The 27206-nt window shown below is 45.1% G+C and overlaps 1 protein-coding gene across 1 annotated transcript in view; it reads right to left on the bottom strand.

Annotated features, from left to right (window-relative positions):
• The window catches only part of TMEM94 (transmembrane protein 94), a 50399-nt gene that overhangs the window by 16608 nt on the left and 6585 nt on the right, over positions 1-27206 (bottom strand). The window contains exons 2-17 of the mRNA XM_062639852.1: positions 25575-25701; positions 23624-23718; positions 14385-14504; positions 13428-13555; positions 12715-12851; positions 11863-12059; positions 10956-11107; positions 10261-10363; positions 9862-9948; positions 9243-9359; positions 5379-5435; positions 3515-3619; positions 2755-2919; positions 2298-2504; positions 1819-2131; positions 907-1080 (exon numbers count right to left, since the gene is read on the bottom strand). Of these exons, the coding sequence (XP_062495836.1) occupies positions 907-1080; positions 1819-2131; positions 2298-2504; positions 2755-2919; positions 3515-3619; positions 5379-5435; positions 9243-9359; positions 9862-9948; positions 10261-10363; positions 10956-11107; positions 11863-12059; positions 12715-12851; positions 13428-13555; positions 14385-14504; positions 23624-23718; positions 25575-25620 (2203 nt within the window). The 5' untranslated portion in view covers positions 25621-25701. The remainder of the gene's footprint in view (positions 1-906; positions 1081-1818; positions 2132-2297; positions 2505-2754; positions 2920-3514; positions 3620-5378; positions 5436-9242; positions 9360-9861; positions 9949-10260; positions 10364-10955; positions 11108-11862; positions 12060-12714; positions 12852-13427; positions 13556-14384; positions 14505-23623; positions 23719-25574; positions 25702-27206) is intronic.

The following is a 27206-nucleotide window of genomic DNA, read 5'->3' as shown; positions in this document are numbered from 1 at the left end:
TTAAGAATCTCAGCATCAGAAAATTCTTGCTCACAAAGGCAGGAGAGCAGCAAGCAGGATAAAGGAAAAAGCTCCTCCCCAGGCTAAGATAAAGATTTAAGAGGAATTGGGCAAGAGAAGCCAGTTTACCTGATAAACCTCTGCCCAGCAGAATAATAACAGTTTAGATTCAATCTCAAACATAGTCAACTCCAGAGAGCCAACTTCAGTCAATTCAAGGTATTACGAAGAGACTAAGAGCTCTGACAGGCAAGCTGTTAAATCTTGCTGAGGTGCTTTAAGACCTCATGGTACCCAGCTATAATTCCTTTCCATCCTAGCCTGTTCCTATTAGACTAGGAAGGATTAAGAGTGGAGAAGTCAGCATGGCTTCAGGTATTGTATGTGTGGTTACCATGCGTTTGCATGGGATTTCTGTGATTTCTTACTACTGTGCAATATAGAAATGGACTACGCAATATAATACACTAGACAACTCACAAAGATAATGGTTTTGATTTGGGTTATCAGAAGGATTAGCATGTGAAGCTAAAACCCTGAGTAATATTGAACCCTGTGCAGTACCAGTCTCACTATTATAATGAAGTCTATTCAAAACCAAATAACGCCCCCACTTTGCCCTGCACTGCCATTTGGTCCCAGAAACCAGGTTTCCTATATGCTGAAATAATCCTAAAAAGTTGTTTATGATCCTGGAGTAAGACAGAGTTGGGAAGAACTCCCCCCTTCCGTATGCTATAGCACTGATCACTAAGGTTTGGTGAGCACATCTGTACTGCCCATGGGCAGAGCAAGGCTATCATCCCACAGGGACTCCAGACTATTCCAGTCTGACATTTCCTAGGCTCTCTGCAGGAAAAGATCATCCTGCACCAAGCAGATACCCAAAGGAAGGGGCAGTCTTACTGGTAGTGGTGTCCTTCACAAAAAGGTTGATCATGTGGCTCAGGGGTGGTCTCCTCTTGGTGATGGACGAAAGCTTCCCCAGGATTGTTTCCTTGACCATCTCATCACTTGGCAGGCGGTACAAGGCCAAATAGTTCTCTTGTTTGAAAAGGTCTTTAGCACCTGGTGTGAAACCTGAAACATGAGCACGACAAGGATCAAAAACAGGCTCTAAGAAAAGCAGAGGAAAGGTCTTTCCTTCTGCTTCTGTGCCACCCGCTTTGCCCATGCTCATTCCGACGTCTCCCCAGCAATAGGTAGCTGAGCTGTGCTCACTGTGCAGCTACATCAAGCTGGCTCAAGATCTATGATGAAAATCATTCAGAAGGACTTGATGTTATTAATAATTACAGTTTTCATGCTTCTGGTTCACTGGAGAGAGGAACTGTGACACTGAAGGACAAGCACACCAGTGAGTTCAAGAGCTTCCAGATTTCCACCCTAGTGTTACCTTCAATTTATCTCCCCTGTGCCTCAGTTTTCCCACCTATGAACAACCTGAGGTACCTCACATCATTTATACCCAAACTGCTGGTAAAGCACTACTGTAAAGACAGGGCAGCTGTCTATCCATTAGCAGGTATTCTTTGTCTCCTGTTGAGATTGGCAGACTCAAGCAGAATTCCAAGCCTAGCCAGGGCTGGCTGGGAATATCCTTGATGACATTTGTTCCTTTGATAGTGTCTGCAATGTCAGAACTTGCCAAAACCAATCTCTTGAAAAGACTCTTCTGGCAAGTGAACAGAGCCAGGTCTGTAATTTCACCTTCTCAGCAACCAGGACTGGGGAAGTATTTTTCTTGTGCTCTCTAAGGATTAAGTGTCTATTGACAGCTCTGATTTCTCTGTGTCTGCTCATCCAATTCCTCCTTACCTATTAGCCTGGCAAGCTCACAGAGGCCCCAAGGCACATGGACAGGCAGCACAGCATTGTGAGTTTCCTGGAGGGCAATGTTGCAGAGGTGGTCAGAGAAGCGGCACAGACGCTCTGTCACACTGGCATTGCAGAGGTTGAGCAGCACATTCAGGCCCAGAGGCTTGAGGGAATTCAAGTGCATATGCCAGTTGGAGTCATCAAACTGGATGCAGGAGGGGTTCTGCTGGTCTTGGGACAGGCTAAGCATCTCAAGGTGGTAGTCACACACAAAGTCTTCAGCCTCGCAAGTCATCGCCTCACTGTCACCAACCTGGGCCAACAGACAGGAAAATTCTAGTTGGTTACAAAGAATACAGCTTGAGCCTAGAATCCCACAGGCAATTCCCCACTAAATTCCAGAAACGGGACACTGTAGGTTTGAGTCTGTCTTATAGCTGTACAAAAGACCACTTGTGTGCCCCGTCAGTATGCTTTACCTGTGCATGTTCCTCTTCTCCACCTTCTGTGTCCTTGCTAAAACTCACATTGGACCCAGAGGGATGCTTGCTTCTGCTTGGCTTTCGGTGGGTATGGGCATCAGGAGCCTTTGGAGGGTCACTAGACCAGTTGTTCCTCTCTTGCTCGTTGGCCATGTGGACTGTGTCTGCCAGAGGGCCAGACAGCAAAGCATCTCTTTCATGGGGCTGCAAGAAACCAACAAAATGAACAGTGGTGATTCAGTGGCTCAACATGAGCCACTACTGATTCACCTGCTACTTTAGGGCTCCTATAGAAGAGTATCTCATCCTCGCTGCTTCTTCATCCTTTAAGCAAAGAATTATAACATAGGATTTCTCTACAAGCAAAGGGCCCCTTCTGTAATTCCACATTGTACACATCAGTCAAACCATGTTCAGAGCCAAAATACTGCATTATGGCTTACATATTACTCACCTCATCTTCCATCTCAGGATGGCAGAAAGACCGTGTAGAGAGCTCATCAGTCAGATCTTCATGGCTATCATGAGGTGGTTCCACCTTCCCACTGAAGAACAGAACAGTCTCTGGGCTGGGGTTTGGCCAGGAAAGAATTCCCTGCTTGTCTACACAGCAGAGCACCTAGAACATCCCACAACACCCCCAAGAAGGCAAAATATCAGTGAAAACACATCTCAGTGCTCATGCACAGTTGTAAATATCACAAGAGTAATAAACACACGGAATAATAGACGTGTGCCAACTTTCTGTCTAAGAAACTGCACTTATTAACCCTCCAAGAATTCCTTGCTCTAGCAGGATTGAGGAGTTGGTTAACACCAGTTTTATCTCAGGATATTGCAAAACTAAGCATGAAGACCACTGAAGGAAGCAACTACTCAGCCTGTTTTATCAGTTAGTACCTTATGAGGACCTATTCAGCTGGTTCTTGATGAGGATTCAAGAGGGCTATGGGACCAGAACCAGAGCTGGAAAATACAGACATCCCATTAGATGCCACAGAGTATCTCTAACCATTGTTTTAGCCTGTAAATGTGCTCTTTGGACAAGACAAGACAGTTATCAACTCCTCTACAAAGACAGGTGCCTGAAGGGTTTCTAATTCCAGCACAGTGACCTGACTGCTAACAGTCTATGCTCAGGGAAGGATGATGTGAAGGATGCAAATGAAGCATTTGTGTAGGGCTCCTCCTTCTAACAACCCAGCAATACTCACAGTGACAGATCCCAGACTATGGAGCAAGCTGGAAGTGAAGCTCAGAGTTGGGGATTTGCCTTTTAAAACACAGAGGAAGTGGCTCCAGATACAGCGTATCATTTCCTGCCAAGGGAAGCAGAGGACATCAGCCAGTGAAAGGCTCATTCAGTGCAAGATGAGGGGAGAGAAGGAAAAAAGGGAGCATGACATTACCTGCTTTCAGGTTCAACACAGTGATACACTGTGAGATAAACATCAGCCTCCATGGGAACCTGGTAACTGATACAGTGCTGATGTTCTCAAGGGAAAGGCATTTCTCCCCCCTTCCAGAGGGGGAAGAATCACTGCTAACAGTGATTGAATTGAGAATTCACTGAAACTACCAAAAAACACAGCAAGGAATTCTGAAGTGATTTTATTTGAGGTGAATCAGTTGTTACCTCTTAGTATGTTTAAAGGAACTCTCATCCACTTGGGTTATAGAGTTTGAGGCCTTAAGCTTATGATCACCATAATGAGTGAATGGGGGTAAATGGAGTCACTGTGCTGAGGTGACTTGGCCAAGGTTACTTACAGAGGCAGTGGCAGTGTTGGAAACAAAGCCAAGGTGCCCTACTCCACCATTACAAATGAATTGTAACCAATGTGGTAATAAACTGAAAGGGCTCTTTTCCAAAATGAAAATGTTGAGTTGGCACCTTCATCTTCCAACACAAAACTGCTGCAGAGGGAGTCTGGATGGTGGCAATCAACCCAAGCACCGGAGCTGTGCACTCCTAAAGCCAGCAAAGCCAGGTTTGCATTGCAGTGTTCTTTTACTGCTTTTTTAGCTGTTGTTCTGGAATGCTGTCACTTCCCCCAGAGCTCCTTAGATCAAGTTCCTTAGATCCCAAGCGCTAATACAGCCATAAACTCAAATGCAAAACAATCAGGTAGAAAAAAAGCTCTTACTTAAATCAGTTTCTCATAAGCAATAATGTTACACAGGTATAAAAGGGAAGCAGCAGAGCTTTTCAGTGAGGAGCTTCAGCTCAAATCACTCCCATTGAACACCTGAAAAGCATCTTGGCTAAACAAACTGTCACAGAGAGAAAATAAACTATTCATCAAAGGATGCATGTGTGTGTGCATCCATGTGCATTCCTCTGTGTGGCTGGGAGGGAGATATGAATTGATTCTTGTAATAAGTTGGGATTTTAATCACTTCTGGAGTCCATCTGCCTCCTTATGGAAAGGGGAATCTTAATGCCAGATTAGACAGAAAAGTGCCTTTCCTCTACCCTCCTGTTTAATCTGGATGATTCAATTTATAGAGTGGCCAGATGCAGTTCCTTCCCCAGAAAAAGGTCCTCTGAGTGCTCTTTTAGTCCAGCTTTGGAAGCACAAGTAATGTACTTAAGCTTGTTAAGGAGCCTATGAAACAGGATCAGGCTTTTAAAAAGCCTGAACAGCCAAGGACCCCTCTTTATTGACCACCATCCCCTCTGTTCTTCAGTTTTGGCTTAGAAAAGGAGGTTTTTCTGGTACAAGGAAAATACTTTCTGACACACACCATAAAAAGCTTATTTTACTCCTGGAACAGGAGGGCTTCAAAGAGTTATGCTCTTCAGGACAGAAAAAAGGTGCTATCAAACCATTTGCAATATTCAGAAAAGCACAACTGGACTCCGTATCAAAGTCACCTCAATCTCTGGTCAGCAGAGCAGCATTTACATGAGAAGGTGCAAGGGAAAGCCGTGCAACCAGCAAAATAGAGCAGCAAATGAGTGACAGTGAACAAGTGACACAAGTAAAAAGAAGTTAGGAACAAGCGGGAGATCAGAAAGGAAAGGATACCATGAAGCTGTGCAGTGAAGATGGAAGAAAACCATAATAATAGTACCTGAGAAGATACCATCTCTGTGTAGCTGCTGAGAGTGTCCTCTGAAAACTTAGCAAGCTGCAGCAAGAGAAGAGACCAGTTAGTATAATCGTGCTCAGACATGTGTCATGAGGAACATCCTTCCCTCAATACTGTGCCTTCAGAGAGGAGAAAACAGGAGTCCTGCTCAATGGGAATACCAAGGCAGAGCAATAATTCATCCAAGCAATTAAGTCCTTAATGGACTATGTCTTTTATCTACTTGTGAGGCACAAAGTGCTTGGTGCTGTACATCACAGACGACACACAGTCATTACCTAAATGTCTACAGAGAAAATAACAGCAATTACACCCAGAGGAAGCTGTTTCTGGATGTTTATTCTTAGACAGAAAGAGCTAGGACAGACTGATCTGGTTTTAAGCTATATGGGTCAGTTAAGGGAGCTAGGAAAGTGGGTGTAAAAGCAGGTGACTGGAATACAATGGACACAGATGAATGAGGTGATATGAATGGGATGTGGAGAGAAAATGACATTATAGCAAGGCACTGCCATGGAATGATCCTGGAATTATACTGGGAAATGTCCTAACTCAAAATCTGCATCTAGCACAAAGGAATTCCACAGTAGAGGTCATTTTGAAGAACAGTTTAAACTGAAGTATATTCATAAGCATAAGTGCATATGGCAATTACATTTGTGTGGAAATGAAACACCACCCCAATAATAATGCATATACATGGCACTTTAAAAATGACCAGTTACCAAGACAGATTCGTCAGGAATAATTTAAACTGAGAGCTAAGAAGAAGAATTAAGAATTGATTAACAATATTTTATTAATATTTTATTAATTTAATAATTTTATTAATATTTAAGTAATCCCATAGGAAAATTCAAAAAGCCCAGGTTTGAGTGGAAGTGAAAATAGAAGTTAAAGTTAACATAAAAGTAAGATAAAGTATATCAATATGTAATTAAAACCAGTCTGCTGCTTGATGAAGACAGACATTGCAAATGATATTGCAGGCAAGGCAAACGATATTGAAGGCAAAGCAAGATAAATACTGCTATTCCTTACCCAGTGATACAATCATACCATATGATAACTATGAAATATTTTCCATTCTACCCTTAGCTACTGAAAGTAACTATGTTTAAATTAGCAGGTCTGGACAACTTTCTGACTGTTCCTGCTGATTTAGCACTAGGCTTCGAGCATGGATTAAGTCCCAGTGCAATAGAAAGCTAAAGTGGTGCCAACGCCTAAAAAGGATAAGGAGAACAAACCAGGTTAGAGCAAGACCCAGACAGACTTTGATTTCAGACAGAATAACAGAGCAGCTAATATGAGACTCAATTAAAAGAAGTGGAATAATACATCCAGTGCCAAACACCACAAGTATGTGAGTAATAAATCTCATGGAACTACTGTGAGATCTTTTTGGACAGAATTACAAATTTGACTGATAAAAGTAATGCTTTTGACATGGATCACTTGGTACTTGGACAGAGCCTTGAGCAACATGGTCTAGTGTGAGGTGTCCCTGCCTGTGGCAGGGGGCTGAAACTGGATGATCTTAAGGTCCTTTCCAACCCAAACCATTCTGTCATTCTATGATTCTATACTTTGACTTGACACAAAATGCTTTATGGTTTTCTAACAAAACTAGAGTAATAATAGAGAAATAGGCCCTCTATTAAATATATTAGAAATAGACTATTCCCAAACAGAAGAGAAACTGAGGAATTATTTGCAATAGGATGCTCAGGCAGGGACAAATCTGGGTAGTTTACAAATAGCCTGAAAGAAAACTAAAAAGCCATTACTGAAAGAGACTGTAAACTATACCAAGTTTGGGGCAGGGTCCAATAATAAAGAGAACAGAGTGTTGTTACAGAACAATATGGACTGCTTGGTAAAGAAGCAAACTCATGCACACCAAAAGGCATAAAAGTAAGGTGGCATAGCTAGGAGCAAAAATGCAGGTTGGACTTAAAGGATGAGGACTCAGACTCAGAAAGCAGTAACTGTAGATTATCAGCTGAACAAAGACTGCCCATTTTATTAAAGCAGTGGCTAAAAGATCTAGTATGATCCTTTCTTGCACTAACAAATGAACATAGAGTAGAAAGTCCAAATTATTCTGAAATCTAGCACAAGCACAACTGTTACTGGAAGGTTTTGTGGGGTTCATAATGCTACAGTGATCCTGAAGCACTGGAGAAAGCTCAGAGGAAAGCCAAGAGAAAGATTAGAGGGTTGGGAAATATGCTTATAATGACTCAAGGTGCTTAAACTATTTACTTAACCATAGAGATGGTAAAAGGGATTGATAGCTACAACAGGCCAGAAATTTGACTGATGTGCTCTTAGATATAGGAGACAAAAGATGTAAATGTTCCAAGGGCTGGAAATCAGATACTGCAAAAAGCCCCGCTAACAGAGAATGCCCATTTTTAGCAGTGAAGGTAAATAGTTACTGAAAGAACCTCTCAAAGGCAGTGCAAACATTTTCAAACCAACATCAAATTCCTTACTATAAGGCATGCTGCTGTAGTCCAACTGTAGTAATGTAACTTGAGGCAGGGGCTCGTCTTGGGGGACACTGGTTTGTGTCCTGCAGGACGTCTCACCAGGTTATGGCCTTGAAAAACTGGGCAACAAACAGCTTGAACATGATGGGAGGGAGCAGAAGGTGGAAAGAGCATCACACAGGCCAAGGGACTGCAGAGGAAGAGGGTCTTACCTGCTACATTTTGAATAGAGTAGGGAGAAGGAAGGAAGAAAATAGGCCAAGAGAAGACTGCCCTAGTCAAAGGGGGAATGACCAAGGCACATCACAGCGGTGGTTCTACAGCAGCAAGGATGGAGGATCATGTTTGAGACATCACAGAAAGAGCTGGCTGGACAGAATGAGATGCCTGGACAAGAAAAAGGAGAAGACAGGAAAGAACACAAGGAAGGTGCAAGTATGGGTGATAGGGCAAATGCATATGTTGAGAATGATGAAGCAGGGAAGCCAAGGAGCTATGGCTTTCCCAGCCAAATAGCAATATGCGATGGGGAAGAGGAAGGCTCCAAAGACAAAAAACAAGTGATGCCAAGAATGGCTGGAAAGGTAAAGTGAAAAGAGATGGTAAAGGTGCAAACACCACTGAGGGATGCAATGTGTCCTCCCTCCTAGGACACAGGTCATGTACAACCTATAGGGAAGAGAATAGAAAACACAGACCCAAGACCAGAGAGGCCAAAGAAGGACAAGAAGGAGAGAGAAACTGTCCAAGTACTGGCATAGCAGAAGTCAGCACTGAAGACAAGCAACATGGTGCATCTCACCAGGCAGTGTTGTGCCACCAGGAGAGAATAAGAGACACCCATCAGCGCATCCAGTTCAGGATCACACACCCATCAGACTGCCAAACTCTGCTCCCCAGACCAGCACTGCCACCAGAAACTCCTCTTACTCCCTGACTACTGCAAAGGCCATGCCTGCAAGAGAAGCCTCGGAGGCTCAGGAAAGAGCCCACATGTTAAAACCAGGGACTGCAGAGGATCTCATGTATCCCATTCCTTCTCAGTGGCTTAACACTGCCCAGTCACAGCCACCATAGGGCGTTTATCTCCATGTTGACCCCTCTGGCAGATTATATTTAGTGAATAGAAAGCACTTGCCTTGAAGAGATTTAGAGAATCACTGGTTGAAAAAATCAGAACATCTGCTCAAGAAGTCACATCATGCTCCAGGGAGAGGGCACAGCTGGGCAAAGATCCAACAAGCTCTTACAACTGACATGTCTGCTGAATTCACTGTGTTCCCTTCATACAGCCCTTCTCATCTCCTGCCCTTTGCTCTGCAATAGTTTGATGTGGAGAAATACCTACCAGTGAGGTGGATGAGGCTTTGCTCATCTGGGCCAACACTCTGGCTTCTCCAAAGGCTGTAGCAAGAATCCACAGGACAGGAAAGAGCAACGGAAGGATGGGTAGGACACCATTCACCTGAAAAGGATTTGTAATCACCAGCGAGCACAGAGACAAGGACTCGGACATCTCACACAACACCTAATCCATGACAGTGAGGGGATGGGGAAAAGGCAATGGCAGGAATGAAGGACACTGCTTGCACTGGAAGCAGTGCAGCACCAGGGAAAGCACAGGAGGGATTTATAATGGAGGGAATGAATAAATCACATAACCTTGCAGCTCTTTTTCCTGCTCAATTTGGCATAAACTCTTGCAAGTTTAAAGGCAAAGGATACCATATATACATATACATAGACACAGACATATGGCAAGTGAGAAGGAGCAAGAAATGTAAAGGGCAGTCTAGTAAGAATGGCAAGGGTAGAGCTGTTGTCCTGCTCCACTGAGACCTCCTGGATCCAGCATGCACAAGGGAGTGCATAGGATGCTGTCACAGGATGAAGCAACTCACAGAAGGAGGGAATCAGCCTCAGTGGTGCTCTTGGAAAGAGGAGTACTGGAGCTCAAAGCTCTTTACCTGTAGCTGAAGAAGAGTGTACTGCCAAGAAGCAATTCCAGGAGCTTTGAAAATGAAGCGCACAGCATTGGTGATCAGGAAGCCAGCCTGCAATTCAAACAGAGATGACACTGTCAGCAACTACTACTGCTTGTAGGGAAGGAGTTTCCACTGCTTTGTAACACTCTTAGCCCTGGGAAAGTCTGGAAGATACACTTGGTCTGCTGGCACAGTTCCTCCCTCTGCTCTCTCAGCTAGATGGCTCAGCATCTTTGCTTCTCTGAACTACCCAAGGTACACACTGAGTCAGCTGTGTAAGGCAGGGCCTGGCCACAACTTCCTGTTGATGCCTGCAAATTCTTCACCTTTATTGACAAAACATGGCTATATTCAACAACAGAGGCTTGAAATGAGACCTACCAGTACAATAGGGACAGCATATTTCAGCATCACTGACTGTACAGTGAATCTCTCATTATCCAGGGCTGTCACAGGACGTGACAAAGCCATTTCCAGACACCACCTGAAAAAATGGAGAAGAGCTTGAGATTTCAGCAACCAAGACCCCAGCCCTGCACTTTCCTAGGAGAGATTAGAACACTGCATTCACCCTATGCTATGGGGATGTACTTCAAAAGAGAAGCCAAATCCTACAATAACAGTTTTGCACTTGCCATGGTGAATTTGCAGTGCTGTTGAGCAAACTCCCCACCTGCTTAACAGGAAGGCTCCATCACCCCAATGTGTATTGAAACTCCAACAGGACATTCAGAGATCTGTATCTCCAGTTGACCAAAGGCTGTCATATCACTGGTTACGTCAAATGCATGAAACCTGTGACCTCCCTGCCTTGTTCAAATTTAGTTGGACAGTAATGTCCTGAACAGTTAATACTTGGCATAATATGTGGTTTTATGTATTAGCTTAAACTACCAGCTAAGGTGGGCAATTGAAGACAGAGTTAAGAGACTTAGAAAACTGCCAGGTATAAAGAAAACACAGCACAGCATATTTGAAATCTCCTGTTCTGGACGAGTAAGTCTCATTCTTCACCAACATGAGGCAGCCACAAGGACAAAGACAAGGGCAGGCCTTGAGCACTGTGTATAACCCACCTGACATTATCTATTATTGGCGTCTTCAAGACACGGAAGAGACGATACAGCTGAGGGTTCTGAGGTCCCTTCTTCACTTCCCCCCTTGGCGAGGGTGGAGGTGAGAAAGGTGGAAACAGATCTCCTGGCTCCAGAACTATGTGCTCATCATCCTAGGGAAAAGGTCAGAGAGTCAAAGGCTGCACAGTCAGGGGCTGGATGGAATCCTGCTGCGAGGGACTGGAGGCTTAGTCCAGCAGGATCCCCACTACATGTTGGTCACTCATGTTGTAGTAGTTCCCTCTCTCAGCTCTCAAATATTCATTAGCTAAACTGTTGCTTCAAACTTGAAGTAAAAATGAGATGCTTGTGTTCAAGCACATCTGGTTATGGCATGACAAGTGGCATTTGGAGTGAAAGTTATAAAACCCAGCAAAGGCAGATTTCAGGCTTTAAACTTCTTCCAACCTTCTTCAAGCACGTTTTCACTGAGATTTACTTCTACCTCATGTATTTTATATTATCTTCTTTTATAATAAGCTAGTGGTAGGGAGAAGGTCAAAGCAGACAAACTTTATTTCTCCACATAAACCCCAGGATAAAGTAGGGGGTTTACATGTCATATCTACTGCATAGATTCACTTCACTTCTATTTAGCAGCACATTACAATTTCCCCTTGAGCTGGAAGAGATGGAAATATGGTCCTTTGGTATCACATTAATGTCTCCCACCCATTGGGTTTAGGAGTTTATAGGGAAAATGCAGTCTGCCTAACAAAGCACCACCCTTGACTGAACTGGAATTTCAGACTATTTTCAAGGTCAGAAGAAATCAAACACTCCAACAATCTTTACTCTTGCAATTAGAGCATTAGCAAAAAAATCCCAGGAAATACATTGTTATAGGCCAGGGAAATAAGAAAATTACCTTAATCCCTCTTAAAGAAGCAAATGACTCCTGGCCTGGCCTCAAGGCAACGACATCTCCTTCTACTAACAGGCTCACAGGCAGGTTGACAAGATGACCATCCCTGTAGGCCCAGTGGAGGGACCAGGATGGGGCATAAGGCATGTGGAGGTCAGGGTACATGGAGTCTGGCCATTTCACCTCCTTGCCAAGTGTATCTGAAAGCAGAAGGTGTGTAAGAATTAAGTGATAACAATTCTGGAGGGGCAAATCACACATCAGTTTACATCCTGTAGTGGCTATAGGTCCTCCAGGGCTAAGCCTTTGATCTTTTAGCATCTCTCTCTTTCTCCTTGATGTCTTTTCCCCTCTCTTTCCACCCAGTATTAACAACTAAACATTCTATAACCTCAAATACACACTTGTACAATGGAAAAGCTGAAGTCTGTCCTTAAAACGACCACAGTGAACTGAACTACCTCCTCAGGTTGAAAGCCCCACTGAGATGATGCTCATGCACAGCAATTTATTTCCTTCTGGTCTCTGTTGTGGTACAACCCCACGTATTCTTCTCTCATCATCTGCTCTAAGGCAGATATTTTTGTAGGCTACTGAGGATTCAAATTACTCCGAAGCACAGACATAACAGACGCCCACCTGATAACACACAGATTGGAAGCACATGGCCACATGATAGCTCAAAATAACTATTGTACAGGAGAGGCAGGAGTAAGACACAGTTCTCAGTGTTTCTGTTCAGCACAGGGCAAGACTAAGCCCAATTAGTGATATATCTGGCCAGGTTTGGAGAAGAATCCAACAGGAGGAAAAGACAAATGCAAGTAAGAGACAGATGAACGGAAGGAACCTCACCATTTATCTTCTCAATGATTGTCTGAAGTCTTCTCTCCACCTCTCTGCACTTCAGCCTCTCTTGACGCCCGATTATGAAGAGATCCAAGAGGAGGAGGAGGAAGAGTGCCAGTGCATTGACTATCTCAGCCCCTTGGCTTTGCACAGCAAAACAGAAGAGAGCAGGAAGGTTTGAGTTAATGAGCAGAATACACTGCCAGCCACCCACAGAGATAAATGCACACCCGCTTGGTTGTTTATTTCTACATCCCACAGCCTCCTGGCTAAAAAAGAAAAGCAGGGGAGCTATGATCACACTTCTTTAGGATAATGCCACCTGAGAAGTCTGAAAGGTCTTTTCCCAACTAAACAGTAGCCTGACAAATAGAGTGAGGAAATGCTATGGCATATGTGATAGCACTATGAGCACCTAACTTCTCCAGTTTCAAAATCCTTCCTGGCTCTGATAGTGCCTTAGGATTTTTTAAGATCTAGGAATGCTGTAGCAAAACCATCTCAGTCTCTCCATAGGACACTATATGGATCTTTTAGAAGTAGGATTAAGTTGGCTGAAGTTCTATGAAACAGACTGATAGGGACAGAATTACCAGTGCATGCTAATGTCTTCATGTCTGCACAGAATGAGGGACAACACCGTTCTATCAGCCACAGTGTTAAGACAATATAAAACTGCCACCTTGCTCCAGTTACCCAGCATAGGATGTTGTTCTTACCTCCCCTGTGGCTGGCTCCCATAGCAGCACAGCAGCAGCAGCACTGCCAGAAGCATCAGAGATGCACCAGGCCAGTGAAAACAGGAGCAACGGTTACCATGGTACAGAAAACTGCTCCTCCACACCTCCTACAAAAGCAGAGCAGCAGACAGCATTTAGGAAATACAGAGGCAAAGGCTTGGAAAAGCACAGTAAGGAAGGGGGAAGGCAGCAGTGGACACTCCAGGGTGAACAGGACTTTGTAAAACCCCCTGAACATGACAGAGAGCATCTCAGATCAGTTATGGGAATGCTACAGCACTAATGCTTGCTCAACTGGTGGGTCTGAGTGAACTCTCTCTGCTTTACTCTTGCCTGAAAGAATGAAAAGGCTTCTGTGCCAGGCTGCCCCCCTGTCACTAACCAAGCACTGTGCATAAGTACTGTGCACAAACACCAGCACTTTGTTGTGCCAGACAAACACGGTGGGCAAGGGAGACTGTTGAGCTTCACAGCTCTTGCTCTTCACCTAATATGGACCCCACTGCCATTAGTGGCTCTTGAAGCCCTCAGATCCTTCACAGGTGCAAAGCTTCTGTTGAGTTCCAGCATCCAGTAGAGAAGTGCTGGGAGAAAATATATCCTTAGGTAGATGCCTTGCTTTGTTCCCGAGGACTTCAGCAGTTCTATACCCAGGTACTTTGCAGGATCAGTCTGGGAGGGAACACAGCCAACTTTTGTTTCATCTTCAGCTATTCCTCAGCTGAGTGGTTTCGTGATGAACATTTACCAGGAACTATGATCTTGGACTTCAGACTCATCTGCATTGATGGTCCAATCCAAAAGTGTAACTGAGTGTCAAGGAATAGCAGATAGATGCTTTTTAAACTACCATCTATCACACACACACACACTCCCCACCTATCAGCTTTACTTTGAGGAGACTGAGTGCCCAACCTTGTGCTGTTGGTGCCTCACCTTCCATGAAGCCACTTTCTTCCGTTCCTTCTGATGCCCCTCCAGCAGTGCTGACAACTGGTCTCTCAGGATGGTGAGGGCTTTCTTTGTGGTGAGGCCCAAACTTGAAGTCATCTCATCCTGAGGTGCCAGAAAAGCAAACCGGTTAGTGCTTCCTTATGTCCTTGTTAGGCTTTTTCCTGGAGGCTGACTGAGCACCCTACAAGGAATGCCCCGCAATCATCACCAGTCTGATTCTGCACCTTCCTGGAATCATCTTCCCTCCTGTGAACTTTAGCCTGCTGGCTGGAATTGGAGCCCTTCCATAGTATCAGGTAAACAAACTGTGCCAGATAAACACCTTATCAAAGCACAATACAAAGTCATTGCTGTGAAACAAGATTCTAATCAGCACAGGCTGAGGACAATACAAAGGGAGGCTGCTCAGCTCCAAGGTTATGCAGGCTTGAACCGGTATCAGCTTGTAGAGGCAACAGAACACAGTTACAGTAGAACAGGATGGGTTTTGCTAATGGTACTAACAACTAGAGTAGTAGAATATCTGCAATTCTAAACAAGAATGGCCCAATTTCCACAACTGCTTATTATGAATTTCTGTTTATGAGTCCTGCCTGTGGGTATTTGACACAGAAGCTGCCAAATTTAAGTGCTAGGCCATGAATCAGTTCAGGAGGAGGCTCCAGCATCAAATTCTACATTTACAAGAGAAAGCACTAGAGTTTGAAGTGGTGAACTGCACAAACTTATGAGGGAGGCATCTAGACATGAAGGAAGCACAGAGTCCAGAGCACTGCTCCATCACTGGTCAGCAAAGAGGCAGCAGCAGCAGCCTGAAAGGATGCAACCCAAGAACAGGCCACCTGGAATAGATTGCCATAGGATGCTGGTGACAAGAAAGTGGAGTGAACACTTGCATTTCTTGGGCAAGGCAAGAACAAAAGCACTTCCCTTTCTTTCAAATCCCTGCTGCGAGGTGGGTACCAGATCACTGAAAGAGAATTAACCAGGAGAAGCAGGCAGATGTCCCTGAGAGGGCTACAGCAGAGAGCAGGGAGCTGGACAACACAAGTTACCATCTGCACTGCATGTCTTCATACAAACACTTCGAGGAGGGTGCAGAGACACAGGATATCCTGCATGTTAGAAGCGTTCAGGTGTCTCATACTGTTTACAGCACTTCTGAACACAAAGCAGGCAGGAAGCTGCCTCCTCCGGTCCCCACCAGTGTGACACAGCCCAGCAAAGGCAGGAGCTGCAGCTCTTCCTGCTACTGCAGTCATCAGCTCTTCCCAGCCCTGCCAAAGCCACCGTGGTCTCAAAGTGCAGCAGCTCTGCTCTTGGGAGTTGCATGCATGCACTCAGCTCTGCATGTGCAGCTCACTGGGACCTGCAGTTTTCTTCCTGCTCCTCAGCTGAGTGGTTTCATGATGAGCATTTACCAGAAACTATGATCTTGGACTTCAGACTCGTCTGCATTGATGGTCCAATCCAAAAGTGTAACTGAGTGTCAAGGAACAGTAGATAGATGCTCTTTAAACGACCATGTACCACACACACGCACTCCCCACCTACCAGGGACAACCTGAAGCAGCTAATTCTGGCCAGGCAGATGCTGCTCTAGCTGCCCTTTTACAGGACTAAAAATAATCCTGCTGCAGTTTTCATCCTCTGTGTCAGTTTTAGGAAGAGAGGAAGCAGTTCTGTGGTGCTCTTGGAAGCAACCCAGGTAACATCAGCACAGGACTAAACATAGGAGTCTCTCAAAGACTCCCAGAGGAGAAGATGGCAACAAACATGCTGCTGCACCACGGGAGTGCTGCAAACGGGAGTGCCTGAGAGCAACAAGGAGCAAGTGACAGTAAAGGTTTCTGCCTCTCCACTGAGGGTTGTATGGGACAAAGCACCTGCAAAAACATCCTCTCCGACACAGGGAGAGCAGAGAGATAAATAAAAGACACAGAATGAGCAATAAGGACTTTAACTGGAAAGCAAAGTCTGCTTAGACACCAAACTGCTTCCAAAGGATGCATCAAGAGCTACAGATGAAGTGAGAGGAAAACTGCACTTAATGCCAACATCTAGTACAGTCACACACTGCCTGGAAAGTGCCACATCCCAGCAGGCAGCGACCAGGAAAAGGCAGCAAACCCAGAGGTAATCAAAAAGGTTCCTGAAATACGTGTACATCTGCTCCAGTCTTTACACAGGAGTTACTGTTCTGCTGCAGTGTCAGTCGAGGTAAGGGCAGCCACAAAGGAAGGTGGCTGTAAGAGGTGAGAAAGGCCAAGTGCAGAGTGTGGCAGGGCAGGGGAAGACCAGCAGGAAGGACAGGGATTGTTAAACACCCATCCTGACACTGAAAACATGGAGTGTTCAGCAAAGCAGGCAGAGCCTGTGGTAAACAAACACTGGATAATGGGAGTGAGAGGCTGCCTGTGGTGACTCTGCCTGTGATCACCCACTGCTGGTGAGCATCAAGGGAATGCTCTTGGAACCAAGGAATGAAAGGGACAGGCAAGAAGAGCCACCCCGAGCTGCTGGCAAGGGGCAGCTCTGGGTTTTCACAGCAAGAAGCCATCACCTGCTAATGAGGCATGTTTCAAACCTTTGTATATTGCAAACCTTGGCGCTCTTAAGCTGTCCCAAAGGGATCTTCCCAGCCTTCATCAGCTGCAAGTGCTCTTCCTGCCACAGAGGAGGACGTGAGCACCCCAGGGTGAAGAAGCCATTCACAGGAGGTGGCAGATCATTAATAAACCCCTCAATGTTCATCTCTTTGCTTTGGACAGTGGCATTCAAAGAGTAATCCCCTCATTTTCAAGTCCAAACAAAAGCAGCAAGACACCATCCCACCCACAGGCTTTCTCTGAAGAACAGAAGAAACCAGTAAACTCCAGGTTAAGGTGAAAGCAAACCCCTGCTGGGAACCAGGAGACATTTTCAAAGGCTACACTATCCTTTTGCCCATGCCTGAAGGGGAAAAGTCCCGAGGAGAAAATCAGCAGTTGCTTCCTCCTTTGTCCCAAGGGGCTGGAGAGCACAAGAGGCTCCAAGGGCACTGATGACCCCTGCCCTGCCTATTGCAGCTCTAGTCCGTGATGCATGACTGAAGGCAGGTAAAGGGAAGATTGAAACCCTGTTCCTTGGGGATGGTACCACAGCTCTCAGTTGTGATCTGCAGGATGGCTGTGAAGGAAAAACACAGTGCAGATCTCTTCTGTGCATGTGATTTTGCTTTGTAGAGGGAATGAACACGCTGAGGTGTGGACTGGAAGGGAAGATGAAAAGATGCGTCAATGTCTCCACTTGCAGTAAACATCCTAGATGTTAAATTGCTGCTTAGCTTGCCTGCTAACATCAGGGAAAGGGAACCTGAGCTAGATATAGCAAATGCCCAGGTTTAGGAGGCGCGTTGGCTCTGCAGGAAGGACACAAGAAGTAGCTCAGAGCTAGGAGACAGGGAGCACAGAATGTGCAGACTTTTCTTTGACTTCTCAGCTGGCCCCCCCATAGCTTGACAGGGAGAAATTATTGGGCAAATACCCAATGATCCAGGAGGATCACAGCTAAAAGGTTTCCCTTGCCTTCCTCATGGGTTGCAGAGGCATTTGCAGACTGACAGGAAAAGAGTGGTTATCTTCTGATTCTGCCTCCCACGATGTGAAGTTGTTCCTGAGCATCACCACCTACCCATGTCTGCTTCCCACAGCCCACCTCCATCCTCACATAAACCACCAGTGACTCCTGATGTCTCCTCCTAAAATTCCCATCTTGTTCTTTGACACATAGAAACATTCAAGAATATCTTTGATGGTTATCAGCTATTCCCTGCTATGCAATGAAAGACAGAGGTCTTGCTCCTTCCTTCAAGAGGAACAAGCAAGCAGAGATTAGACGTACGCAGGTGAGCAAGAGCCATGAAGTATTAGTACAATGAAGTCCTCTTGTCTTTTCATACAGCCATTACACATCTATAGTAGCATATTTATTCGTTGTACCAGTAAATGTTGACATAATAAGTGGTGTTGTAGCACATGTGCCAAACATTGTTTTAAATAACACCAGAACATAAATACATTCTTTGCCTTCCAAAGCGAGTTGAATCATCCTCCATTCTCTGTGGATTCAGCCTCTTGCAGGATAAGGAGTTCTCACCAAGCCTGCTGTACACTTTGTAACTGCCTTTACAAAGCCTGCTTGAACAACTAAGGGAACAGAAAACAGAATATTTGCTGGAAGCTTCAATTTTCGCAGCCTGCAGATCCACCCCTTTGATTCAGAGTGGTATGGAAAACCACTACAGGGCGGTATGTCAGACTGGTTCCCTCTTTCCAGGCTGCACACAACAGGCCCCTTTTTCAACACTTCTGTTCAATTGCTTTTCAGTTTTCAACAGTTGGAGGTGGGCAACTGGGCAGCAGAATGTTCTTGCTTTCCCTGACAGCTACTGTGCATTCCTGAGCAGAAAGAGAAGGCAGCTTTTCATTCAACAATGACATTTTGCCATTAATCTACTTTAGGGATTACACCTCTTGAAATGTAAACACAGTTTCAGAAACACATGAGAAGGAGTAACTTCACCCAATATATTTCTGCATGACAGTGTGACAACTGGATGCTCCTCTGCGCCTCAGTTTCCCATCTCAACAATGCGACTACTGACTGTAGCTGTGATGAAGGTTATAATGGTCACCAACCCACCTGAACACTACTGGAAAGCACAGGAAAAAGAGCTATGTGTTGATACCCACAGGACTCAGGCAGCTCCTTAAAGCAGATCATGGCTCTGTGGGCACCACTGCCTTTAAAACCGGACATGCTGGAAAAGGTGCCAGAAGGCACAATGAATTAAACTTGGTTTAAATGGCACCTGCCATGAGCTTGGCAGCCACAGCTTAGCTGTTGGTGGTCTCAAATCAAACAAGCAAAGCCTTCAGCACAGCAGTGCCCAAATTAATGGCCAGAGCAACAGTCAACAACTGCCTCCTTCCTCCATCTGCAGCACCAGTATGAAAGGCAGAGCCCAGACCTCCCCCTGCCCCCGGACAAAGGAGCCCCCACAGTTTGGTAACTGGGTGCCTGCGGGGGCTTCTGGCTTTGAGGCTCATTGCTAACAGGGCCTGCAGACTTGCTCTGCAAACAGACACAGCTGCAGGAGCCCAGATCTCTGAGAGATGTGGCCAAAGCAACACTCAGCTGCCTGAATCATCGCTGCATTTTGCTGTGAGCAGAGTCCATTTTAACCCACACAACGACATTCACATTTTACCCCCTCCATAAAGCACTGAGTAAGATGCCAGCAGGCATGACCAACCTTTCTACATGGGTAATGCAAAACCCAGTGCTCTGCTTCTCCCTCAGCTACAGCAGCTCAACAGCAGAGAAGGAGGCAACCGCTCCCCAGGTACCAGCCCACTGTTGAATCGTGCATTCTTCAGTCCTGTTTGCAACAGCAAATCTCCAGCCATAGTTACCTGCCCCACCAGGCTGCTGGCAGGATGAGGCAGTGTTTATGCAGTGCTTTGAAGCTCACCTGTGCTATGCAATTATCAAGCTTTAATTACATTATTCCTCCAACTTCAGAGAGCACTTACGGGTCTGGATTTATTCTGGCTCTAACACACAGCACACTGCTTTATGCCAATGCAGACCTTACTCCAGAGGATGCTAATCCCCTCCCAGAAGCCAGCAACGCTCAGAAATGCACAGAACTTCAGCACATCTGTCATTCCCCCTTCCCATCCCCACTTCTTTAGCTGAAGACTTTGGGGACTAAAAGTATGACACAGCCTAGATGCCAGGCACATTTAAAAGGGATGAGTAGGTTCAACAGCTACAGATCAAAGCCCATAGAAGAAACAGACAAATTTAAGTCTTGAGGCTGAGGGGTAGCAAAGCAGGAGTCAGCACCTAAAACCATGTCTGGCCCCTTCTGTTGCTTCTAGAAAGCAAGCTGCTTTCCCCATCCCCTCCAATGCACTAAGCTATTCCTGAGTTAAAATCATCATTCACTGCTTCACGTCCTGCCTTAACCTCTTTTTCTTCAAAACCTCAAAGCTCTTTACACACCATCACATCAGGCAGGATGCAGAATGGGGGAGGGTTGGGGGGGGGGGACAGGGAAAGCCATTTTGAATTGAAATGTTAAGGCAGAGAAACTTACTTTGCAGCATTTGCCTTGGTGGGGGATCCAGAAATCAGCCTGTTTAAAGAGCATCTGGGCCAAATTCCTGCGCCACTTCCCCAGCAACTTGCACTGCTGCTGCTCTCCAGAAATGAGCCAGCAAAGAGGGAGAGAGAGCAAGACTGTGCAGAGCCCAGCGCTGCAGAGAATGAGACAGAAGCAGCAGAGTGAAGCACCAGGCTGCTGATTAATTCAGCCTGTTTCCAGTCACGCTGCAGCTCCAGCAAGGAGGCGGTGGATGGGGGTGGGGATGAGGGAGAGAAAGGGGGGGAAAAAGAAGCAGGGAGAGAAGAAAGTTTGCCCAGGATAGCACCAGATGTCTGTAAGAATAGTTCATTCATCAGCTGGAGCCGACAGAGCCAGAATCCCTGGGTTCCCTGCCTGGAAAGATGCATATGCATGCACAGTGAGGGTTGATGCTGACAGACAGGGGTCTGTGGAGAAGCAGATGGCAAATTACACAGGACAAAGTGCTATAAAATATACTGCAGGGGAAAGAACACCTGAGCAGGCAAGGAAAGAGACTAGGTAGAGACAGAGAGACCCAGGAATACTAACTCCCCTGCATAAATCTAGGAGAGACTTCCAGATGATTCCACAGCTTTGAATTCAAGCTCAATTTAAAACTATAAGCATCTGCTATTTGAACAACTTGAGATGGCTACAGGTCCCATCTGACAATAGAAAGCAGCAAAAGCCCCTCTCAACACCCAATAGTCACATAGCCCAAGCCACAGAATCTAAACAAAAGGTGCACCTGAATTCTTCACAGCCATGCACCATGCCGGGGGCTTCCTATTTACTGACACCAGGGCAGTGCCACAGACAAGACAGAGGATTAGTGTTGAGAGGGAAGAGCTGGATAGAACAAGAGGTAATGGGATAAAAAGGCTTATGGAGGTGAAGAGAATGAGCTTTCTCTCTCATTCTTTTCCTGCAATGCTTCCTTCTCATTGTTGGAAAGAAGCACCTGTATAAGCGGGGGTTTATACAGCTCCTACTTCAGCGCTGCCTTAATTCTCCCTGGGCCTTCCAAGCTCTGCAGAGCAACCATTAAACCAATGACTTTCATTCCACATAGAGGTAAGGAACCATCCCAGCCAAGGGCCTTGCTGAGGATTACAGCTGGCCAGACCAGAACAGACAGGCACTGCAAAGGTGTCAGCATATCATGGAGCTTTGAAGACCAGGTACAGGTGTCAGGACTCATCCCCCCTCCCTCGCCAAGCTCTTCACTTTTTTTCCTTCACCAGACTCCAAAGCCCATGTTCTATGTTTAAAGCCAGATGTGCAAAGAGTAAGAGGTCTCAATATTTACAATAAACCCAAAGCAGGATCTGGTTATCACCCTGAGTTGGCACTAAGTTACACATCAGTATGTAACCTCACAAAGCTCTTAAAGCCAAAGTTGAAGGGAAGCTGACACTCCATTTAATGTAACTTCAGGAGAAGGCAGGGGGAGCAAGAGGCAAGACATCCTTCATCCTCTTATAGGGCATTTTGTTTCCTAGACAATTTTACACCACAGAGAGGAACAAAATGTCCTAATGACACAATTTCTCCTTCCTTCCTCTTTTCCCACTAAGAAACTACTTACCTACTCACTTCAACACAAAGAAAAAAGCAAGAAGAAAGGATCAACAACAACAACATGGGGTAAGAATGGACAAACCCTCATACAACATACATGTAACACCTCTCCTTTTATCATAGCACTTGATCCCATGGTTCTGCTCCTGGAGACTGAAGTGAATGTGAATAGAACCACCTGCTTGTGACAGTGCAATACCAGGAACAACCCCTGTGCTTCACACAGCTTAGAGGTCCTGATACAAACTTCTTCCAGCTCAAAAAACTCCAGCTTTGGTTGTGAACACAACTGGAAACAGATTAAACTGCCTCTTCTTGTTTACCCCACCATTGAGGCCTTGTTCTGAAGTGTTTTGTGTAGGGCAGTAATTTGTACTATGTAGCTTCCTTCTGACATCAGTCTACATTGCACCTGGTTATGCATTTGTGGGTTAAGTAGCAGAATGAGAGAGCAGAGGCTGTAAACTTGAGATGTGAAGATAAAACTGGGGCTTGAAATAAGAGGCTGAGTGTAAAGGCAGGGGCTGAGATCCATACAAAAACTGGAGCATAAATGAGAGATGTGCAGAAAAAGATCAGCCTGCGACAAAGCTCCTGGAAGAAGAGCTGAGGTTTGAGAACAGCAGGGGATAAACCAGAGATACAATTACTGGCAAACTGAGAAGAGGCAAAGGACTTAGGCTAATTTTCAGTCCAAAGGTAGGACTGCAGCTCTTGTTAAGCACTCTGGAACAACTCTGGACAGCTCAGGACACACTGTGCTGGAGCTGGAGCAAAGTGGACACATTGCCAGGGTCTGGCCTGGTGCTGTATCCAGGCTACAGCAATCACACTGGGATAACCCAGGTCAGTTGTTATTGGTAACTGTGGTATCAATGATGTCAGTGATTTTTACTAGTTGTGTTGCTGTAAATACATCTTAAATAACTCAGACTCTTGAGCCTTACACTGTCCTGTGGCTGTTGTCTGTCTTGGTATATGCTCGTCTTGGAGCAGAGATTTTGGCACCTTTCCCAAGTATTAAATTCAGTTCAGAAATACACAGAAAATTAAAAAGTCAGGAGAAGAGGAAGAACAAGATATCAGCACATTTAATTTTAGGTTTTGGCACTGCTCCTGAAATAAACTCTGCCTTTCTCTGCAGTGTCTGGCTTCTGGCAGAAATTGGAAGGTGGCCTATATTACACCTGACAAACTCTGATCCTCAGCCACTTCTGTCAAGGGAACTGTATTAGCCCATAGGAGCAGAGGACAAGTCTCTCATCTTCTGAGTGACAAATGTGTGCTTCAACAGTGTTCTGAGCACATCTTCTGTTCCAGGAGTGTTAACTTCTCACACACATATATTAGAGCAAAAAGCTTGCTTTCAGCTAGATTTGAGAGTGATGTTTTCACTTGGGTTCATTTGATTTTTAGCATTTGAAAATAAAACTAGCACACTGAACTTACTACTGAGGTTACATACCAGGTTAATTTGTTCCCTTATCAGCATGTATGTGTCCAAGTTCTTCACTATGGAAAGGAAGATGGATTCCACTTTAAAGGGGGTGAGACAGGGATCTGCAGTATTGGGAAAAAAAAAATAGGAGCAAACTTCTTAACACCAAATAATCTACTGCTACAAGAACAAATCCATTGTCTTCCCTCAGATCTAAACAAAGTAAGTTGTAAAATGCAGCTTTATGGTTCAACAGGCTTTTTGTTTCATTCCTGTTGAAGAGTGTGATGATATCTTGCCTTCATTTTTAACCCCCATTCAGGAAGCAGGGACAAAAAGCTTCAGTAACTCTGAAGAGGAGACTAAGACTTCAGAACACCATGATCCCCCCATAATGTCCTTGTACAGGACACATTGCTAATAGGCCTTTTAAAGGTCTGTTGCAATACTGTCCATGCTGCTGCCATTCCAGCAATTTGATATGCAATTCCTGCATTGTACAGGAAGAATGTAAAGAATGTCATCTGAGAAAGAGAGAGATGAACCAAAGATAGTGGCCTACAGTGGAATTGTCTCCACTGTGCTCTGCAGTGGCTGCAGCCATGCCAGTGCTGGTGCTTTCATGTCCTACCCAGAACATATCCCTGTACAGAATGGTAACTGCATCATCTCTTAAAATGAACAATGCCAGATTAGCCTATGATGTCAGTAATAAGAGAATAACTAGGTATTTATCCTCATTGGAATGTTACCTCCATGGTAATACAGCAATCAGATATAAACCAACACAGTTCAAACATGTGCTCCAAGCACAAGCAGCTCTAAGAGTTTCAGGCATGAGTAAACCCAGACCCTCTGGGACAAGCACACTTCAGAACAGAGACCCCAGCAAATAAGAAGTGTAGTAGACAAGTGCTGATGTTAAAAATGGAGTAGCTTTGGAGTCACACTGCTGTAGCAATCTTTGAGAGCAGATCTGAGGTGATCACCTAAAAGGTATTTTGCACTAATGAACAAAACCACTTCTTGATGCTGGAAGCACTGTAAACAAAACAGCAAGAAAGGGATGCAAGAATAAGAGAGAGGCAGTACCATGATCTGGCAGACAAAGTTACTGTGTGGTGGAGAGAGAGACACCAAAAAGGAAAGCCAAGAATGTGCTCTTACCAGAGCCAGCTGAGAGCTTGGCATCTATAATGTCCTCCACGGGTCTCAAACTACCTGTCCCATTTCTGACTGGGATCCAGAATAAAAACCAGGTCAAATTTTGAGTAAGAAATACCTTTAATATTCAGGTAGAGCTGAAACTAAACCAGAAGTGACCAGCACGTTGCTTGCTGAAGTGATCAAAATCATTCTACTTTTAGGAAGTAGTAACATGTGCCAAGTTGACAGTCTCCTGTCAGCCACAGCAGATACGTCTTTTTAGCTTCTACAGCAGCTATTCATGAAGATCTCTCTCTCTTCTTTTCCCTCTGAATCTCAAAGCATGGTAAGACAGCATTCCTCCATAGAATATCTAGACATACGTAGAACTTTCCAAACCAGATGTAGAAATACTATCCTGCAGCACTTCCTAGACATGCAATTACCCAAGCAATACATCCAGTTATCATCACAAAAACTGGACTCAGGTGATTTCATTAACTTGGTGTATTTAAAAACTCTTCTCAGTGAATTCAGCCTCACAAACAAAGTCAAGCAAAGTGTCCAGAGGACTGAAGCCCTACTTTAAACTCAAGAAAGACACAGCATATGTGACAGCATATACTTTGGTATGTTGCTTCACCATGATGCCTCAGTCCCAGCCTGCAAAGGGCTTACTGACACAAGCACGTACATCCCTAGGAATCTGAAGGTGACAGAACTCTCAGCTTTGATACTAACTGTGGGTTATACCATAATGCCAAATGGTGAGCCTTGACCCAAAACAATGAAAGACAATTAAAAGGACTCAATATTGCATCAGGAAACCTACCTGCCACTTCTCCTTGAGCTCCACGGCTGTGTGGTTCTGTCAGCATGTGCAGCAGAAGGGGACAGCTGCTCAGGGGAGGATGCCTCCTAGGCAGAGATGAGCTTGGTCACACTTATCACATCACCAGCTGTGGAAACAGAAGGGAAGCAGTTAATCAATCTCCCCATATAACTCCATTTAGGACAAGAAAGTGATAACATTCACAAAACTCAGATTACAAGATTTGTCTTTAAAAGGAGAACTGGGGACCTGAAAGTGCTTCGAATAGTACATGAACCTCCTCTCACTCAGAACTGATCTCATTAGCTTATGTTCCTCCCAAAAATGCAGCAGTAGATGAATTAAGTTCCCAGCAGCTCACAGGATTATTGCAGCCCTGACACACTTTAGGGCAAGCCTCCAAAACAAGCTGACAAAGCAGTGGATTCCACCAGGTGCTGGAGCATGCTGTCACCCCTTGCTGTTTGTCTTGCTATTCTTATCTACCAAGAGCTTTGTCCAGCTAATCTCTAATGGAGCCTGCAGTAATGAGTCTTCCATTTGCTGAACAGCACATGCAGTCTTTGACAAGGCTATGTTGCTGGGCTGAGCCTGCAGACGACCAGCATTCAGTGGGCCAGAAGTCATAAAAACAATGCCAGATTTCCAGGGAACTAGGTCTTCTTTTTTTTTCCCTTTCTTCTTTTTAGCAAAGCTGGACCTGTAACAGAATTGAGAAAGGAAGAAGCTCTAGAACTTACATCCTTCTTCAAGCCCATTTCCCTTTGATCTTCCACGGCACAAATTTGTTCTCCTTCCACGTAAGTAAAACGTATTTTCTGGTTAAAACAAAGGCTCTGTGTACATTGCTCCAGAGGATGCTCTTACATAGAAACACAATGAAGCATTCTAAGGTGATGCTATGATTTGTCTTGGAAACTTTTTGTTGATCAGTAACTCTTGGTTCTATTTTTTATCACACACAAACTCAGAGCTTGGACTTCTGGTAAACGCAAGCAAACAAGGAAGCAGCAAGATCTGCAAACCAACCCAGCCGGGATTTACTACCTTGGCCTATACCATACTGCTTCTTCAAAGAAGGACTCTGGAGATCCCATCCTTGTGGCAGTCACCTGCAGCACTGCTCTCTATGATGCTCCACCATAACAAGGAAAACACACAGCATCTAAAACTTACTCAGAAAGCACCTCCTGCCCCACGCTGAAGAGTTCCACGTCAGGATTTCCTCTCAAGCAGGCAAGTCCTGCACCTGCATTCTGGGAAGCAGTAAGTATTGAGTACTCTGACACCTGCTATCAAAGCACTGCTTTGCAGTACAGCAACCAGCACCTGCAACTGGCTGCTGGCTGGCATGAGCCACAAGGCGGGACTCTGCCCTACTTTGCTGTGCTGTGACCCTTGTCAGTGTGCACACACCCTGGGAATGAAGCTATTTCAGTCACTTTGTATCCCTGCCAGGCCATTAGCAATTGTAAAGAGAGAATCAGAGAGCTACTGGAGCGAAGCTGACAAAGCTCCCAGTAAAGGGCTGGGAATGGGAAGGAGGAAAACGTACATTTGTATGCTTGCACACAGCATAGAGCATCAATATCTTGCCTTTAACTTGAGAGTGACTTCAATATAAGGGAAGGC

Source organism: Pezoporus occidentalis, unplaced genomic scaffold (assembly GCF_034315485.1).
Source record: "Pezoporus occidentalis ecotype Australia unplaced genomic scaffold, CSIRO_AGI_Poc_V1 ctg62, whole genome shotgun sequence".
Classification (NCBI taxonomy): Eukaryota; Metazoa; Chordata; class Aves; order Psittaciformes; family Psittacidae; genus Pezoporus; species Pezoporus occidentalis.
The sequence above is the reverse complement of the archived record's forward strand: the minus strand, read 5'-3'. Positions and strand labels throughout refer to the sequence as shown.